The sequence below is a fragment of the Ichthyophthirius multifiliis genome (assembly GCF_000220395.1).
Source record: "Ichthyophthirius multifiliis unplaced genomic scaffold scaff_1120509251163, whole genome shotgun sequence".
NCBI classification, from domain to species: domain Eukaryota; phylum Ciliophora; class Oligohymenophorea; order Hymenostomatida; genus Ichthyophthirius; species Ichthyophthirius multifiliis.
The window spans coordinates 48,428-69,148 of record NW_004086144.1 but is presented as its reverse complement, the minus strand read 5'-3'; the positions used below and the strand labels follow the sequence as shown (position 1 = coordinate 69,148).

Sequence of the window (20,721 nt, the reverse complement as noted above, 5' to 3'; positions counted from 1 at the left end):
TTTTTTTATTATATTTTAATTTACATATAAAATGAATATATAATAGGTTTGTACTTAAATCATGACTTGCTTGAGGTTTTTAGTTATCTTGAATTACTCATTTATTAAAATAATTTATTATGGGTCATCGAAATTTGTTCATCAATCAGTTTTAGCGTGTCATTTTGAAAAATAATTAATTTCATTATTTTTAATTTTCTATAATCAATAAAATATTTCTAAAATATAATAATAATTTTTTTAAATAATCATAATTAATAAATATTTTTTATATAAAATAAATTTTTATATAAAATAAAAAAATATATAAAAATTGATAAATTAAAAAAAAAAGTATAATATATTAAACATAATTTTTTATTAAATAATATTTTTATTTATAATAAAATAAAAATAAAAACTTTAGAAAAAAATATTTTAAATTTTAAAAAGTAATAAAATATTAAAATAATTTAATTTGATATTTTTATATCAAGAATTTATACAAATTTATATTAAATTCCAATCCATTTGTAAAAAATAATATTTATGGTTATAATTTATAATATATAAATAATTAAAATATTTTAAACCTATTTGTTTTTTTAATAATCAAAAAATAAATAAAATTATTTAAAATATATAAAGGATTATATATAATAAATTTAACAAAATTTCTTTATTTTATAGCATTTAAAATAATATAATAAAAATAATTCATAATTCTTATTTATATATATATTATTTATTTTATATTTATAAATAAATCACATTTTAATATTTCCATTTTTATCCAATCTTTTAAGCAATAAATCCATAAACTCATTTTTAAGAAATCTTTAAAAAATTAAATAAAAAAAATAAAAAAAATACCATTCCATCTCCATTCTAATCACAATCTTATAAAATACTTTTGCCATGTGGCTTCATCCAATTCAGTACCTCCCATTATATTTTACAGTTCAATTTTTTCAATAAACCCATTTTAATCTTAATCAAACATTTTGAAAGCTTTTTCGATTTTATTTTTTGATAGAAGTTTTTCGGTTTACATAGCAGCAACTACGAATTCTATTATGTTTAATTTTTTATTAAAAATCAATTAAATAAATAAAAATATTTATGATACCTGAAAAATCTACTTTTCCTGATTTGTTTACATCTACATCATCAAATATTTTATTTACCATTTCTTCTGCTTATGCTCTGTCTTTCATTACTTACATATAACCTTATTTTTTTTTTTTTTATTTTATTTTTTTTTTTTATTTTTTTATTTTTTTATTTTTTTAACCAGCCATTAATTCATGCCTTTCCAATGTACCATCTCCATTTTAATCTAAATTTTTAAAAGTTTTCAAGAGCTCTTCTTTTTCTTATTAAGAGACTATATGGGTTGCTATGAATGTTAAAATAGCTGATCTTAATTTATTTTTAGAATGGAATTATCCCAAATTACTTAATACTTTTGTATTTAATGGTTATTTTGATGCATTTTTTTAAATCCAAGGATCATCAAATGCTTTTTATGCACTAATTCTTTTATTATAATCTTTTTAAAGCATTTTCTTGACAAACTCTTTTGCTTCTTTACTTACACCAGACCAATCTTCCTCTAATTTTTTATTAAACTAAAAAAAATTATTTCTTACCATCAAATGAAAACTCACCCTATTCAACACTTTTAAAAATTTCTGCTTCATTATTACCATTAAAAGGAGGATATCCGCATAATAAAATATACATTATTATTCCACATGACCATATATCACATTTTTCATCATAATTTTTTTAAAGAACTTCAGGAGCAATATAATACGGCTTCAATATTTATAGTTTTAATTTTATTTTTATAACAAAAAAATATAAAAAGTTATACTGTCCCTAATCTTTTTGTCATTTTTTTTGTAGGATCTATTTTTCTTGACGTTCCAAAATCTATGACTTTCAAATTCGAATTTTAGTTTTTGGAATCAAATAATAGATTTTCAGGCTTTAAATCTCTTTTATTTAATTTATAAAATAAATAATATGTTTATTTAAGATTTCATTTTATTTTATTATTATTATTTTTTAAATTTATTAAAGGTTTATTTTTATTATTATTATTATATTTATTTTAGTTTTAATTAAAAAAGGAAAAAATTAATTAAAATAAATATTTATTTTTAAATTTCAAAAATTATAATTTAAAATATTTACAATGTTAAAAATATTTTATTAATTTTTTCCTAATCTTAAATAAAAGAAAATAAATTTTTGTTTGTAAATAATCATAAGATATTTAAAAATAATTTTATTTAATATAAAAAAAAAAAAATTATTTAATGGTAAACCTATGCACAACTCCTTTAGAATGACAATAAACAATAGCAGAAAGTATTTATTTCATATAATCAGCAGCTATATATAAAAATAAAATTATATTTTATTATTAAATAATGAAACCTTCTCTTTCAGAAAAAGATTCCATTTATTTAATTCTTTCAAACAATTCACCACCTCCACAATACCTTAAATATATATATATATAAATAAAACTATAATATTAATTATAAAAAAATATATATATATATATATGGTTAAAAATATAAAAATTTTAAGAAATTTATTAATTCTTTTCAATAATCTAAATTATTTAAATAAAAAATTTATCAAGTATTAAATTATTACTCTGTAATTAAATAATAGTTACCATCATCTTGAAATAATTCATATAATGAGATAATATTTGGATGATTTAATTCTTTTAATACGCTTACTTCTGCAAACATTTTTTCTTCTTCTTCTTTTATTATATTGCTTTTCTTTATACATTTCATGGCTCTTAAAAGACCTATTAATTATAAACAAAAAAAATTATTAAATAAAATATACATATAAATGAAAATATTTTTTAAAAAATATATAAATCTAATTTTTATTTTTTATAAACTATATTATTACCAGAGGATTTTTATTCTACTAATCTAACACTTCCAAATGCACCTTTTAATATTTTTTATTATTGTTTGAACTAGTTCAATTTTTTTATTTTATACCTTCACCTAATATATTACCGAATTTATATTCATTTTGAATAAAACCTTTTTTTAAAGCAACAAATATTTCTGGTCCAACTTTAAATCCTTATTGTTATATGTCTTGATTATAATTATATTAATCTGTAATGCCATTAGCTTTATTATCAATGCACTTATTTTCTTAATATTTTACATTTTATTTTAATGGTTTACCTGTTGTACAACCCATTTACTTATATTATATGTCAATTAATTTTTATTATTTAATTAAATTTATATAATAATAAAAGTTTTTTTTTTCTACTTTTATATATATAGTATACATAAATATATATATTCATAATATAAGGAATACAAAAAAACATTTATTTAATAAAAATGGATAATAATAAAAAAATAAATATAATTATTATATATATTAAAAATACATGACTTCAAATATAATATTAAAATAAAAAAAATATAAAAGTAAGAATATTTTGGATAAAATTTATATATTTTTTAAAAAAGAAAAATATAAATATTATATATTAATAAATAAAATATATAATATAATATATAAATAAAAAATATATAAATATATATATATATATATATATATATATATATATTATATATATATTTTTTATATTATTATAATAATTTATTATAGTAATTATTATAATAAAAAAAAACTAAAAAATAAATCAAAAATTTCACTAACAAATTTATAAATAATAATTTAAATGTAAATTTTTTCAAAATCTTATTTTATAAATAAACGAATTTTACTTTCCTTACAATTAATTTATATTTATTTTATTTGTTATCGCCTATTTTTATTAATATGGCTCTAAATATTTTAATATAGTAAAAATAATTTTAAATATTTAATACTTGGTTTATTTATTTAAGCGAACACTCTTTTTAATTTTTTTAATAGGCAATATATTTTTTTTTTGAAATAAAATTGCGTTTTTATTTAATGATTTTTGGATATTTGAAAATTTATAATTTTAGGCTACTTTTACTTATTCAATAACAATATTATACTGGATATCGTTATTTATAATATTTAAAGGAAAAAACTAAAATAATAATGATTACTAATGTAAGTTAATATATTTACATATTTTATTTATAAATATACATATGATAATTAACATTATTAACTTTAAATTTTATTATGATGTATGCTGTATTTTTTTTACTTTTCTATACGATTGTTAATATTATTACTACTTTATGTGACCCTTTATTATTTATATTTAGATTAGAAATCTATATTAAGCTATTTATTTATTTTTTTTACGACTTTTTGGAAAACTGTTCAATAAGAAAGCCAAAAAGTTTAAAAAGTTTTTAAAAATAAAAAAGATTTAATTAAATTTGTTGATAAATTTAAAATATTGGTATTAGTAAACCTTTTTTAAAGTAATTTTTTTTTACTTTAACAATAAAATCATGAAGAAAATTTATCTATAAAATTAATTTTTGAGTATTTATATTTAAATAAATTAAAGTTAAATTTTATAAAAAATATAATATAAAATATTTTAATAGATTACCAAAAAATAATATTATTTTTTTCATGTTTTTAAATAAGTACAAGAAATTATTTCTTATTGAAAAATTCCTTTTTCAAATTAGTCTAACTTTTTTGTAATTTTCTCGTTTATTTACGCAGTAATTTTACTCTTTTGTTTTAATGGTTTTATTATAAAATCAATATAATCTTAATGTAATGAGCTAGAATTTGCTTTATTCTTACATTAAATAATATATTTAGGCCATTTAGGTTTAGAATCAACTTCACCTATATATTGTTTGAAATTTTTAGGTCTTTTTTTTAATTAACTGGTATAAGATCTCACTAGTTTTTAATATTATTAAGCCACTTTATGAGATTTGTTATTAAAATAGTTTGTCAAATCTTAATTTTTTTAAGTTTATTTAGATATTTAATCAGCTATTTAGCTAAATTTTAAATCAAATTCAGTTTTTTATAAATTTGATTAAGATCGACTCATTTATTAGCATTCTTTGTACTCATCGAAATCGTTTTTTTATCATTTAAAGCATATTATAATGCATTTTTGAATAATTTTTAATGAATATTATTTTTTATTTATTTTTTATTTTTTCCAATTATGTTGATTGGATTTTTTTAGGTTTATAATTTTTCCAATTATTTTTTTGCATTTGCTTCTTCAAGTTTTGATTCGATTAAGCTTTTTGCTTTCATATTTTTTTTTCTGTCAATTTTACTTAGAGAATAATTATTTTATGTTTATTATTTCTTTGTTTATTCATTCAATTCATTTTTTCGAATTTTATCTTCTATTAATTCTCCATATTATTAATATGATTTTAATTTTTTTAATATGTTTTCTACTCCTTAAAAATTAGTTAATTCTTTTGATTTTTTGTTTTAAATATAAAATATAAATTTTTTAAAAAATATAAAATTACAATATTATGAGTTGAAATTTTCCTATACATAATCTACTTTTTGATTTTATTCATTTTTTTTAATTATTTATTTCATATCTTGTTCAAACATTTTAAGTTTCATTTATTCACTTCCGTATTTTTGAATTTAGAAAAGTTAGCAATTATCATATTTGCCAGTATCCGCGTTTTCATTATAATAATATCCTTTACTTTTTGCCAAATTTTAAAATTTAGTTTTTTAAGTAGTTTTAATAATGCAATGTTTATTTTAGTCTTCTCTATTAGTATTCATAGCACTTTACATTAAAAAAAGAATTCTTTTATTTTAATTTTAAGAACTTGAAGCAGAACATAACTATCTGGTATCTGATTATATAACTTCAGCAATTTAATTATTATCAATATCTTTGTAGTTAATAAGTTTCTGTCTGAATTATTTTCCTTTATTTGACATGAAATTTAATACATATCGGAATTCAGGCAATAACAAATTATATAGAGTTTTAATTTCCTCCTAATGGTGAATAGAATAATATCTATTATAATATTAAAGTATTTGCTTGTGCATAGCAAACAATTTATCGAGGCTTTATTTTATTTAATTTATTAACTCTTTTCGTTTATTAATTATATTTATGTAATCATTTAAAACATTTCTTTTTATTACTAGTTTTTCTATATAAGGAATTTCACTTATATCAAAATGAAGTTACATTTTTTCTAATTTTGAATTTATTCTTAAATAATTTTTGTTATAATAGAAATCATTAATATTTTTTTTATCATTTTGAACTATATTATGCTATTCTTCTATTATCTATTTGTACAGAAAACGCAGATTTTTTTTAACATAATTATATATTTGCTATATGTTTTATTCTAAACTATTTTAAATATATTTTTCTTCAAGTATTTCATGTTACATATTCATTAATTTTATATTTTCTTAAAAATGTTTTTTTTAATATTTACAGTATAAATTTCTTATTTTAGTGTGTGTTTTATATTTTATTTTAATTAAAATGTTATATATAATAACTCAAAAAATATGATTTAATTTTTAATATAATTTTTTTGTATAAATTAAATTTATTTAAGGTTTTCATTTTTTTATTTAAAGCGTATTTTATAATAAATTTAAAAGGAATGTTTAAAAAAATCATAAAATAAAAATTAATTTAAATATTATAAAATAATAAATAAATATAAAAAAAAAAATTAATAAAATATATTAATTTTAGAATTTTCATTTATATAATTTTTTATTTTTTTTCATTTTATATATAATATAATAATATTTTAATTAATAAAATTTTCAAATATTTTTTTTAATAACAAAAATATAAAAAATAAATAAAATGAATTTTTATAATAATTTATACTAATCAATAGAATTTTCTAATTGCAATAATGAATATGATTTTTTAAAATTTGATAATACAAAATTAGAATATAATGATTTTGAATAGGGGAACAACAATAATGAATTATTTTAAAATAATTATCTATATAATTAGTTCGATTTTTAATAAAATAATAATGATAATAATATTTAATTAGAAAACAATAATTTAGATTAAAAGTTTAATATAGAAAAAGAAGAAGTTTAATAAAAAAGTGAAGATTAATTCATTTAGAATATACTCCCTTAAAATTAAAATTCATAGGATTAAAGTAAAGAATAATTATCAGTAACATAAATTTAAAAATATATAAAAAAAAATAAACAATTAAGAAAAAAATATAAGTACTTGATTAAATGTTTTAAATGCAATCAAGAAAATATTAAGCCTTTTCACATTAATTAAAATGAATCTATGTTTATGTGTTAAAATCCGAAAGTAATTTTATATAAAAAATAATTTTAGTATAATTTTTTTTAAAAAGTGCGATTTTCCCTTTTGTGAGGATAATTTATCAGATTTTATATTTACAACCTTATATAGAAATTAAATATTTCATAAATTAAAGAAAGTTTTTAAATTTAAATATGGAGATGATGAATTATTACCTCTTTATTATGAATAAGATTTAGATATAATCAATAATGATATAAAAAATTAAGAAAATTGAAAAATTAAATTTATTTTATTATTATTATAATATTTATTAATTGTAAAAAGAAAATAAATTAAATTAACTTATTATATTTAAGATATAATTTTATATTCTTATTTTTTTGCAAAATATATAAAAAAATGCAAGATAATAACAATTATGTGAAATGTATTTAAACTTTAGAAGGACATTAAGAAAAAATATGGTGTATAAGCTGGTTAAATTAAAAAAAATCAAAATCAAAAATTTTTAATAATAATAATATAAAAAAGGCATCCTTCAGGTAAATTATTTGCAACGTCAAGTAGTGATAAAAGTATAATTATATGGACATAAATCGAAGAAGATTCTAATAATTACAAACAATTAAAAAAAATAACAGATGCACATGATCGAACAATTCGTTATTTGGCTTTTTCACCAAATGGTCAAGTTTTAGCAAGCGCAAGTTTTGATAGCACAATATGTATATTTGTAAAAAATAATTAGACCTTTGAATTTGTTTAGAGAGTAGAGGGACATGAAAATGAAGTAAATTTTAATTTTAATTAAAAATAAAAAAAAAAGGTTAAATGCGTTTCTTGGAGTTATGATAGTAAATATTTAGCATCATGTTCTCGTGATAAAACAATTTAAATATGGGATTATGATAATAATTTTGAGTTTTCGTGTTATGCTGTAATAGAAGCACATAGTTAGGATGTAAAACATGTAAAATGGATTCCTTAGACATATAATTTAGCCAGTTGTTCATTTGATGATACTGTAAAAATATGGGAATAAGAAGATGATGACTGGAAATTATAATCAACTTTTACAAACCATTAATCTATTGTTTGGTGTGTAGAATTTTCGAAAGATGGAATGTTTATGTCAACTTGTGGAGATGATAAATATATTAAGATCTTCAAAAAAAATGAAAATGGAGTTTTTTAATAACCTTATGTTGTTGAATCTTAAATCGAAAATGCTCATTTAAGAAGCATTTTTTCAATTTCTTTTAGTGAAGATGCAATGTTTTTGGCATCTGTATTCCTTTATTTTAATATTTTTATTATATTTTTTAAAAGGGAGGAGCAGATAATTGTTTGAATGTTTATTAAAAAAAAGATGATTAAGTTTGTTTTGAAGGATAAAATTATGCTTATTATAATTTACTGGAAAGAAAAGTATTTTTATGTTTATGTTATATTTATTTTTTTAAAAAAAAGGTTAATTGCCATATATCTGATATTAATTGTGTAGCTTTTAGCCCTGTAGATAATTTATTAGTTACAGTAAGTGATGATAGAATGATAAAAATATGGACTGTTGATATAAATTTATGAAAAAATAATAATATTATATATAATTATATAAATATATATTACTCTATTAAATAATAAATAAATAAAATAAATATATCATAATATAAAAAAAATATTATTTAATAAAATAATGAATATTATTAATAATTCTAATAATTCTAATAATTCTATTTAAAGAAGATAATCAATATTACAATTAATAAATTAAAATTTAGAAAAAACCAAAGAATAGAAACATGAGAAAAAAGAGTAATAATTTATACAGACCTTAGTTGAAAATTGCCAAAAATTAAATCTTTAAGAAATAAGCAATGATGATTTTGAAATAAACCAATTAAAAAATGAAATACAAAGACTATAATCAGATAATTATGTAAAATAATAAAAATAAAAAAAATGAAAATTGAAGAAATAGAAAAAATAATTGAAAGATAACGTTAAGTAAAAATTTAATAAGAATCTTATGAATAATTATAATTTGATTATTCTTTAATAATGGCTAATTTAATTAACTTTATTGATTATTTTATAAAAGAATTAAAAAAAAGCCAATCTATAAAAGAATTAGAAAATATTTTTCCTTATATTTATTAAACTGAATAACTTTGGAAATAATAAAATCCTGAAGAACTTTGCTTTGTTTTGAAAGATTTTATGAATTATTTTATTTAAATAAACTTATAAAACTAATAAATAATTTCTGATATGATTATGAAAGATAAAGAAATAAAAATAAAAGAAGAAAATTATTTTTTAATTCATAATTTGGAATTGTAATAACTAGATTTTTAAAAAAAAGAAAATGAATATAAATTATGTATTTAGTTATTAAATAGAAAATAAGATGAATTGGAATCCAAGTTAAAAATTATTTAAAAGTATAGTTTAAATACTATGATTAAATTATAAAAAGATAATAAATTAATTACTAATTTAATAAAAGACAAAGATAATATTATGCAAAACATTCAAAAATAAATAGAAAACAAAAACGATATTATTTAATAATAGGATGATAAATTAATTGGATTAATTATTTTTTAAAAAAAACTTAAAAATTTAGAAATTAAACATGAAAATGAACTTTTAAAAATATTAAAATAAAATTTATCTATTTTAGAAAAATACTAAAATATGTTTTTAAATTGTTGGAGGAGCTTAAATAAAGAAAGCCTCATTAACATGGATGAATAGTTTGATTATGTAAAAGCTTATGTACAAGGTATTTAAAATGATTTAAGTTATTAAATTTAATAATTAAAAATAAAAATTGATTAAAAGTAAGTTGATTTTATTTAAAGAAAAAAAAGATTTAATTAGTAAAAAAATATTCATATTTTTTAAAAAAATAATAATAAATAGAGAGAACAATATAGAATAATAAATTGATTAAAATAAATATATCTGTAAAATTTAAAAAAAAATCGAAGCAATTCATAGTTTAACAAACAAAGGAAAATTGTTTTAAATTTCTCTTCTAAATTCAAATAATAAAAAAAATAATAAAATATTAAGCTAAAAATAATATATCAAAAAAAGTAAGTCATAGTATACTTAAGTTTCCCAACAAACTTTTAGTACTTAAATTGAAAACTTTTAAGTAAAAAAATAGAGTAATAATAATTTAAACAATTTCTATCAAACAAGAAAAAATAATTCAAATTTTATTGAAAATAGAAATAATTCAAAAGAGTAATAATTTAATTATTTTATTAAAAACTTAATTTTTATATTTTCATATTTATTTATTTTTAAATAAAATAATAGAATTTAAAAATCTATTAAAATATTTAGAAAAATTAAGACTTAACATGATTTATGAGAGCTTACTAACTATTGTATATAAATAAAAAAAAATTCTTTAATTTAGTATTAAAAGATATATTATAAACTTATTATAATAATAAATTTTAAATATATATAACAATAGTTTTAATTACATTTTTATATTTTAATAATAAATTTTCTTGATTTTCTAGCTATAATATAAAAAAGATTATATAAAAAGAAAAAAAATATTTATAATAAAATTAAAAAATGTATTTAGTATTAAATTTATATGAATTTTATTTCTTCTTTTTATATATTTTCAAAGAAGTTGTTTTAAAATAAATAAAAAAAATAAATAAATAAAAAACTCTACTAAAAACATTTCTAAAAAGATTTAAATTATTTTACTTCATAAATAAAATAATTTAAAAGATAAAATATTCAATTATATAAATATTTAAATATGAAAAATTTCATAATTAATTATTATTATTTTATTATTTATCGTTTACTGGTACAACCTTATTTTATATTTTAACAGTTGAAACCCATTAAAAAGGTTCAAAATATTTTACTTAAGCTTTACACTTACTTTGAAAATAGAATAACAAATACAAATATCTAGCTTGAAAAACTATTAAAGAGTTATTTCATCAACCTTAATTTCAGTAGTTTTATCTATTTTATTTAAACAAAAAGCAATCGGAAGTTTATTCAAAGATTCATTTTTTTTAATTTTTTGGAATAATTTTACTTCTTATTAAAAGTTTTATGATGTACAACTTGCATCTATCATAAATATAATACCAACTAATTATTTAAACAAATGTTTAATTTAGTAAAAATTTAATTCGTTTAGTGTTATATCGTATATAGCATATTTTTTTTTATTGAATGTTATTTTTTCAGCATTATAACCTATCGTAGAAATTGAAGGAACATCCAATTGTTTTATTATTTGGTTAAAAATAGATGTTTTTCCACTACCTTGCAAACCTAAAATTAATATTTTATTTCCTTTTGGTTACAATACTTAATTTAAGGATTTTCCACATCCCATTTATTTGTTTTTTAATTGGAATAAAAAATATTTTTTATAAAAATATTAATATTTTAATAATAAAATGTATAATTAATATTGAATTTGTAATTTTATTATATTAAATTGATTTAATAAATGTATTTTTTTTTTTCATTAAAAAATTAATATTTTTGTAAATAATTCTCTCTTATATATTTTAAAATTAAATTTTAAATCAAGCTTTACTTAACTTATAGTTTATATATCATTTTTTTTTTATTTTTGAAAGAAATATATTAAATTATTAATTTTCTATTAACTGTTTTAGAAAATATATATAACTATTTATTTATTATAAAATAATTTATCATTCCATATTTTCATATTTTCTTCATTACTTTTTAAATATCGCTTAAATTTAAATTTAATAAACTATTTTCTTCACTAGTTATATTTGAACTTGAAGTAATACTATTACTATTTAATTATTTTTTTATAGAAGTTTAGAATTGATTATTTTATTATGTTTTTAATTATTTATGTTAATCAATATTAATATTATTATTATTCATTTATTGCGTTTATACAAATTATTATTTCGATTATAAATAGGAAATAATATCTATAATAAACTAAATTAATTTTATAATGAATTCAACATTATCAGATTCTGAAATTAGAAGTTCGAAATATTTAATATTTTAGAACTTTTAAATAAAAAGCTAATCAATATTCATATCTTTTGCTTTTAATAGTTTAAATAGAATTTGTTTATTTAAATTTAATTCTCTTTACAAATTATTATTCTAATCACTTGAAATTCTACTGCTTTTTGTTTAGCTAAAAAGTTTTTCATTTAAAGTAATTTAATTATTTGGATCAGTTGAGTTTTGATCTGCTTGTTGCTTACCTTATTATAAAATTTATTACTAAAGCTATATTATTTTGGCATTTAATTAAATATTTTCATATTTTAATTCATTTAAATATTTATCTTTTTCATATACTATTTGTTTTTATCTCTCCTTTTTTTTTTAATAATTTATTAAGAATAAAATAAAATAATAATACTTAAAGTATATTAAACTCTTGTATTAGTTTATCATAATCTTATCTTTTTGTTGAGTTTGATTCTAAAATTTTCAGTTATTACTAATGTATTTTATTTTATTAGCAAATTTCTGATAAATATTGTTTAAATTTTTCTATTTATTTTGTTAGAAAATCTAATGTTTAATTATTTATTTTATTATTAATATCTTTTTTTGAAGAAATATTGATATTTTTATTAAAGCTAACTAGACTACCATTTAAATCTAATTTTTTTATTTCAAGTTTTATTAATATAATACAATATAATAATTTTTTACTTTATTTATGCAAAATTTCATTTATTTATTATCTTAAAGTATCTTTTTCGTTTTTACAATTAACGTTTTAGCATGGTTACGAATTTTATTATAACTTTAATAAAAAAAAAAAATTAATAATGAAATTTTATTTAAAAAATAAACTTTGTTTTTTTTTTAAATACTTATTTCATTTTTTTATTATGTTATTTAAATAAAACAATTGATTTATTTTAATAAAAATTGTATGTTTATTATAGATATTAAATAATATTTTACTTAAAACAAAACAAAAAAATATTTAAATTAAAAAAAAATGAAATTGAGTTTATATTATTAAATTTTTATGCCTTTATTTGTATTAAAAATTTAAAGATTTAAATTTAAAAAAAAAAAAAATATTCTTCGTTATTATTAAATAATTAATATTTATTATTTATAATTACCTGAATTATTTTTTATTTAATTAAAAAAGAAAAAGTTATTTATTATAAATTTAAATTATTCTATAAAATTATAAATAAAAAATTATGTGAAAAATACTTTATTTTTTAATTCTTTTATTATATTTATATTGTCAAATAAATTTTTTATAAATCTATGGCTATCAAATATAATTTGAATTATATTTAGGGCCTCAAATATATATGTTTCTTTCGATTACGAATAACTTAAAGAATACGATTTAACATTAAAACTACGCAAAATTCATAAGATAATTCTTTATTAAAGATAATAAAATAAAGCGAGTACCATTTATACTAATAATTATTTATTTTGTTATATTTTAAAATATAAAAAACAGTTAATAAGTGAAACTTTATCCATATAAATACTATAAGCATTAGAATTAAAATTAAAATATGTATATAAACTTATACCAGAAAAATAATTTTTTTATAATTACAATACACTAATAATTTTTACACTGAATGCATATAAAATAATAAGTGAAAATACTTATTAATAATATTATATTTGCAAAAAGTTATTTTCTGTTGCTTAATTAAAATTTTAAATAAAGTTAAGAAGAATTTAAATACAAAGTATAAATTACCACGAATGGTTATTCTAATATTTAATTATTCAAAAATTAAATATAAGTTTTTAAAGAAAATATAATTATTCTTATTTTGTTAACTTTCCTGAATTCAAAATTAACAAAATTAAATATTTTTGCTTTACTATTGATGATTAATAAGATTGAGCTATTTAAATTTAGAAATATTTTTTTTTCTATAACTTAATAATAAATATGGTATCATTATAATTATTTTAAATCTTTATATTATGGAAAAAAAGAATATTTTTAATAAAAAATAAAGAGAATTTATTTTTGAAAAATGCATATTTATTAATCTTTTAAATTTAAATATTAAGCTTAAATAAATTTATATATAAAATTTAAATATTTTAATCCACAAGGGCTTTTTATTGCATGAAATAGTTATTTTTGTATATAATTCATATAACTATGTATATTAATATATTTAAATATTAAATAGAATTAAATGATTAAATAGTAATTTAAATTACTATCAAGATTTTTATTTATATATAGAATTAAAAGGAGGCTAAAAAAGAATATATTAAATAGAAAAAGACCCAAGTTAATTTATTAATAAAACAAAAAATAATAATCAAGATCAAAAGTATTATTTTATCAAATAAAATTATTAATGATTTTTTAAATTATGATCATATTTTATCTTTATAAAAAGAAATTGATTAAAGTTTTTAAATTTCTTAATTCCTTAATTATGTTATTTCTTTTATTTAATTTCATAACAATAATAGTGTTATGACACTGAATGCGGTTTCTTTTTTGACAATAAATAGGTTTTTCAGTTGAAGATAGTGAAATATTAAATAAAAGTTTAGTTTCACTAAAAAAAATACAGTTAAAAGTTTTATAATTTTAACACTAGATATTTTAAACAAATTAATTATACAATTAAATACAAATTAATTAATTAGAATAAAATACTATAAGTAACCAACCATAATTTATCCAAAATAAATTCCAATATTCTCTAAATAAAGATGTCCAAACTAATAATTATAATTCTAAAATTTACATATACATGTATTTAGCTGTTTTAATAGAATATGAAATTGTATTTTAAAGTATAAGCTCATACACTATTTTTATAATATTTAAACTAAACTACTAATTTTATTATATAAATTTTATATAAAAAAATCTTCCTATAAACTAATAACTAAATATATAAATTAATATTATTTTTATTCCTAAAAAAAATTCAACATATTTTTTTATCATTAATTTTTTCATTTTCCAAAAAATATTACGTTTTTATGTTTAAGGAGATATTTTATACAAAACAGTTCTGGATAAGTCGATAAATTAATTTGGTTTATAATAATTAAATGAATGAAATCATTTAGTCTTTATTTATTGTTTACTTATTAATTTGTTTTATTTTGAATTTTTGTTTAATAAATAAAAATAAATAATTATTTTTTGTAAAAATATAGTTTTTTTTTTATATTTTTCAAATATTTTATATAAAAAAGATAATTTAAGTAAAATAATTTCTATTTTTTTTTCTGAGGGTTAACTTATACTTAATATAATAAAATATAAAATTTCAAAAAATATTATATAAAATAGTTTTCTCTTTTATTATCACAAATTATTGGAAAAAGCTTAAATTCCAATTTTAGCAATTTAATTCTTCATAACTTTTTGATGTTCTAAAAAAATGAAAAATATCAAATAAAAATAATTCATTTTTTATTATTACCTCCTCTACATTTATAAAAACCCATAAAGTTAACACCATAAAGAACTAAATTGATAATATTAAGAGTCCCCTATTTTTTTTAATAAAATAAAAATAAAATAAAAAAAAAACCCAAAAAAATCCAAATGAAAGTAAATTTATGAAAGCCAAAATAGCCCAAAACAAAGTAGCTCCAATTTATGAAAACCAAAAGAAACCCGAGTCAATTTAATTAGCTGAAGTACCATCTTCAATACATTCAAATCTCCATTTTTCATCTCCATTTTCTTAAATTTCACTCCACCATCTAAGTTTTACTAAAAACCTTCCTGTAATGTTTTTCACAACCCAAAAATCCATACAAGAAACTAATAAAATAACTACGAAAGTAAATGTTGCATTGTTTATTATTAAATTAAGGAAAAAATACATTACTATAGCCGCTACCTTAAATACAAAAGTACAAATGCATATAGTTGGGTGTGCTGCTTGGCTTAAATAGGATAATTCTTATGTACTACCGATTACTTGCTTTGTTGTTTGTGAATAATCAGGGGGTTAAGTGGGACCTTTTTATGCTAGTTTTTTTTCTGTCTCATTCTCCATATTTATATTAAAGTCAAAGTTTTAATCGCCTACAGAGTGATCTTCTGTTAATTATTAATGTTACTATTTTTTTTATGTATTTTTTTTATTGGATATAAGTTATTTTCTTTTAGTTTTTTTTTATTTAATTTACCATAACTTTTTTTTCTTTCTTTCTGGTTTTATTTTTTTTTTGATTTTGATTTTGTTTATTTTTATTTTTTTTTTAAGAAAAGAATTATAGAAAAAAATATTAATATATTTAATAAGTCTTTATTTATTTTTTTAAATAATAATATATTATTTTAAAATTACTATTGAACGAAACATATTATTAGTATTTATTAATTAATTTCATTTTTTAATATGAATAAAAATTATTTTAATAAAAATTTCTCAGTTAAATTATTTAGGAATATAAAAGCTATTGTTTTAAATAAATAGCATTAATAAAAATTTATCGTATTAAAAGTAAATTTTAAATATAAAAATTTTTAGGTTTTCCTAAAAAAATTATTTATTATTTAATCAAAAAAAAACAAAAAATTACTTTTATTATATTAATTAAAAAATGAAAAATATATTAGAATATATTTAAAATAAAATATAAAATATAAAAATACAAATTTATAAACAATTAAAAAAAATGAATTTATAAAAATATAATGCTAAAGTGTTAACATTATTAACATATACATAAACAAAAAACATTCAGAAACTTCTTCTTCCATCCATTTAAACAGGATATATTAACAAATAAATGAAATAAAAAATTTTGGATATGAAAAAGACTGCTTTTTATTATTAAATTTCCCATTTAACAAGTAATATGATCGGATTTGAGCAAAGAATTTTCATAGTATCAAACAAATTATTACCAAATACATATTATAGTGACAAATATACAAAATATACAACAATTGTAAATCCAATAATTACAAAAATATCCCATTAGTAAAACGAAATGTATGAATAATGTGTTGTTTTGCCAGGAATAGAATGCAAAGTGAAAAGATTTAATAATATAATTGTTTAATATTCAGATGAAGATGGAAATATGAAATAAGATGAATTAAATGGATTTAATGCAAGAGTTTTTTAATAAGCAATTTAAAGTTTATAAGGAAAGCTAATAATACATTGGAATATTTCTTAAGGAGAAAATTAAATTTGTGAAAAATATTTAAATTTTAGAAATGTTGATTTACTAAAAAATGTAAATTTTATTATAATTTTATCTTATATTTTTTTATTTATGATTTTCTTTTTAATGTTTTAAGTCTCTTCAAAAATATAATGATATAGTAAAACTATATATTTAATAAAGTTAAAATTAAGAAAAAAGTATTTAAAATTTTTAATATGGTTTTGAATAAGAAAATAATAGATTTAACTTTGATAATAATCTGTATGATAAAGTTGAATAGAATTTTATTGAATAAATTGAAGATTTATAATATGATTTATCGGATTTTTGTGAAAATAATAATTGTATATATTTTCTTTTTTTCTTTTTTTACATTTTTTTTTTATAAGTACCTCACAAAAGAAGAGTTAAAAAATGAATTTTTTTCAATAATCTATTTGTAAATATTTTATTTTTTTTATATAGTTTTTATTAATTATTTTTAATAAAATATTTTATTTTTAATTAACTTATAATTAAATTCTTTTTATCTTTTTTTTTTTAATAAAATATTAAATAAAATCTAATATAATTATAACCATTAAAATTTCTTTTAAAAAAAACTTTTAAAACATATAAAAAAATTAATAATTCCATAATACAATAAATAAACGACTTATTTTCAAATATATATTTTACAACAAGCAACATAAAAAAGCCTATTTTTGTTAATAAAATTCAATGTTTTTTACATACCTAATCAATACAGGATAAATATAATTTCGGTAAATAATTTACTAAAGCAGCAGCTTTGTTATCTCCTTTACTCGATAATGATTATAAATTTTTGTATAAGTCTTCTAAATAAGCATGATTATTTGAAGATTGTGTTTTATTATTTATATTTTAATTAATTAATTAGTTACAATTTTATATTTATTATAATATATCTTATCCTTTTTCATCTTAAATCCACCATTTTTATTCATCTGAGACTTCGGAATCTTTAACAGTAAGAATAAATTATATTATATTAACTAAAACAAGAAAAGTATGTTATAAGTTCTGTACTTTTAGTGAATTTTACTTAATATAATTTTATATGCTTTGGGAAAAACTCTAATTATATTCATTTAAAATGTCCGTAAATTCAGCTTTATGGGCTTAATTAACTTGATTTTATATTAAAATACCTATTTTTAAACTTATTGTGTTTATTTATAAAATTAATTTTTCATTCTCTTATTATTATATTGTTTATATAATCTAAGATAAAGCGCCCTTTTTTTGATTTGCGCTTAATTTTAAATAATCTTTCAATTCTTCGCTTTGTAAGAAGGTTAATTAATCATCAAAATTCATAAATTTTATTTTTTTTAGAATACTTTCTTCATATTTTGTTACTTTATTTATTTTATTTTTAATATTTTATATTTATAATTTACATTAATTTATATTTGCTGATATATTTAACTCTTAGTTTGATGATTTTTTTTCATTATTAGTCATACATGAACCCATTTTTTTTGTTTTTTAATTTTTTGAAAATAAAAATATTTGGCTTAATTTTTATATGTATTTGAATTGTTTTTTTATTTTGTAATAAAATAAAAAAATAAAATAAAAATTGTTCATAATAAAAATAATTAAATGTAGAATAGCAATATATAAATCTAAGAAAATTCTTAAAAATATGATGAAAGTATGTATTAGTTAGAAAAGTTTTCATTGAATAGTTTATAAAAAAAGCCTATAATTTCCAAAAGTACATCTAAAAATTTCTAAAAACTGATAAATTTTGAAAGACAAAATTAATTTTTTATTCAAAGTCAAACCGAAAACACGCAATAAACTTTATTCTCTAACACTAACATAACAAATATATATGAAAAAAAATTAAATGATAATTTAAATCTTTCTTATTTATACTTAAAAAAGGTAAAAAAATAATTTCTAGACACAAATTTACCAAAATCCTTAAATATATAAAATTCTTCCTTAGTATTAAAAAATAAAAATAAATATTCTCAATATCATCATTCTGACATTTACAGTATAGAAGATTTTAGGCAATTAAAAGATATAAAAAAACTATAAATAATAAATGAAGCGCAAAAAAAAACCCTAATAAGAGAATTTAAACATAAGATTAACAAATTTTTAATATAGTTTGAATTCAATAAAAAAAAGGCTGTTTATGAGTTAGAAAAATATTATAAAAAAATAAAAAAAAATTCATAAATAAAAAGAAGTCATTTATTAAATATTTAATAAGGAAATTCTTTTCTGAGTAATATTGATACCTTCTTTGAAGGAGATTTGAATAAAAGCATAGCTAAAATAGATGAGAGTAGATTTCATTATACTAAAATTTAAAATGGAGAAATTTCGTATTTTTTTAATGATTTAAAATTGGAAGAAAATTATGAAAAAAAAGGTTTAAATAGCAAATTTTAAAACGATTTTTTAATCTAACATGAAAAAATACAAATACTTTTTTTGAAAAAAATGCAAAAAAAACTGGACCAAGGAATTAATGAAGGTGAATATAAAGAAAAAATAGAATAAGTTACAAATGATTATTTAAATTTTATAGAAAAAATAAATAAATTATCACATAAAATTAAATTACCAGAAAACATAAAAGTATCGAATTAAAATTTTAATGATTATTATTCAATTTAATAAGAAGAAAATAAAAATAGCTAAGTTTAAAATTTGATTTAAGATTAATAAGACTTTCTTTTGGATTAAATTATTTAAGAATTTGAATAAGTTGAAGATTTAAGTTAAGATCTGTTGTAAGAAAAAATACAAGAAGAAGAAAAAGAAAAAGAAGAAGAAAAAGACGAAGAAGACAAAGAAAATATTTTATAAGAAAAAGAAGAACTTTTATAATCAATTTTATAAGAAGAAAAATAAAATAATAACGAAGAAAAATAAGAAAATAAATAAAAATATATCTAAAAGAAATATAAAATTGTAAAAAGAAAAAAACAAAAAATAGGAAAATAAGAATAAGAATAATAAAAATAAGAATAAGAATAAGAATAAGATTAAGAATAAGAATTAGAAAATTCAGAAGATGAAAATTCAGCGTTTTAAAATAGATATATACCTAAAAATAAACCAGCCAAGTTTAAATTATTTTTAAATACATTTATGAATTATATACTTATTTTTTTGTTTAAATAACAAATAGATATTAAGCGATTTTAAAAGACGAAGATGGAAATACTCCAAAAAATAAAAAATAAAAATAATAAAGAGAGTAATCAGCTTTAGTTGAATATTTAGTTTACAGAGTAATTTATTATAATTTT

General features: G+C 16.1%; 3 protein-coding genes across 3 annotated transcripts, besides 22 other annotated features; 1 reads left to right on the top strand and 2 right to left on the bottom strand. All coding sequences in view use genetic code 6, as the record gives it.

Moving 5' to 3' along the window:
• Positions 1-259: 259 nt before the first annotated feature.
• Positions 260-297: a microsatellite.
• Positions 266-299: a microsatellite.
• Positions 300-871: 572 nt separating this feature from the next.
• IMG5_151610 (protein kinase domain protein) lies at positions 872-3,231 on the bottom strand (the record flags this gene model as incomplete). Its single annotated transcript, XM_004030847.1, has 10 exons — positions 872-1,050; positions 1,109-1,210; positions 1,274-1,594; positions 1,632-1,800; positions 1,859-1,982; positions 2,316-2,382; positions 2,428-2,492; positions 2,653-2,815; positions 2,926-2,967; positions 3,021-3,231. 10 exons carry the CDS (start codon positions 3,229-3,231, stop codon positions 872-874), a joined length of 1,443 nt encoding a protein of 480 aa, XP_004030895.1.
• Positions 1,212-1,271: a microsatellite.
• Positions 1,215-1,270: a microsatellite.
• Positions 3,232-3,516: 285 nt separating the features above from the next.
• Positions 3,517-3,624: a microsatellite.
• Positions 3,605-3,669: a microsatellite.
• Positions 3,633-3,669: a microsatellite.
• A 3,575-nt stretch (positions 3,670-7,244) lies between these two features.
• IMG5_151600 (hypothetical protein) lies at positions 7,245-8,821 on the top strand (the record flags this gene model as incomplete). Its single annotated transcript, XM_004030846.1, has 5 exons — positions 7,245-7,276; positions 7,766-8,024; positions 8,061-8,522; positions 8,564-8,662; positions 8,705-8,821. The coding sequence occupies 5 exons, from the start codon at positions 7,245-7,247 to the stop codon at positions 8,819-8,821; spliced, it is 969 nt and encodes a 322-aa protein (XP_004030894.1).
• Positions 8,822-8,881: 60 nt separating this feature from the next.
• Positions 8,882-8,947: a microsatellite.
• Positions 8,883-8,946: a microsatellite.
• Positions 8,912-8,954: a microsatellite.
• Positions 8,942-8,970: a microsatellite.
• Positions 8,971-10,904: 1,934 nt separating this feature from the next.
• Positions 10,905-10,935: a microsatellite.
• Positions 10,936-14,303: 3,368 nt separating this feature from the next.
• Positions 14,304-14,351: a microsatellite.
• Positions 14,352-14,418: 67 nt separating this feature from the next.
• Positions 14,419-14,473: a microsatellite.
• A 1,117-nt stretch (positions 14,474-15,590) lies between these two features.
• Positions 15,591-15,971, bottom strand: IMG5_151590 (hypothetical protein; the record flags this gene model as incomplete). Its single annotated transcript, XM_004030845.1, has 1 exon — positions 15,591-15,971. The coding sequence occupies one exon, from the start codon at positions 15,969-15,971 to the stop codon at positions 15,591-15,593; it is 381 nt and encodes a 126-aa protein (XP_004030893.1).
• Positions 15,972-16,357: 386 nt separating this feature from the next.
• Positions 16,358-16,382: a microsatellite.
• A 2,617-nt stretch (positions 16,383-18,999) lies between these two features.
• Positions 19,000-19,025: a microsatellite.
• A 1,176-nt stretch (positions 19,026-20,201) lies between these two features.
• Positions 20,202-20,247: a microsatellite.
• Positions 20,214-20,247: a microsatellite.
• Positions 20,214-20,254: a microsatellite.
• Positions 20,214-20,256: a microsatellite.
• A 141-nt stretch (positions 20,257-20,397) lies between these two features.
• Positions 20,398-20,440: a microsatellite.
• Positions 20,409-20,473: a microsatellite.
• Positions 20,474-20,721: the final 248 nt, after the last annotated feature.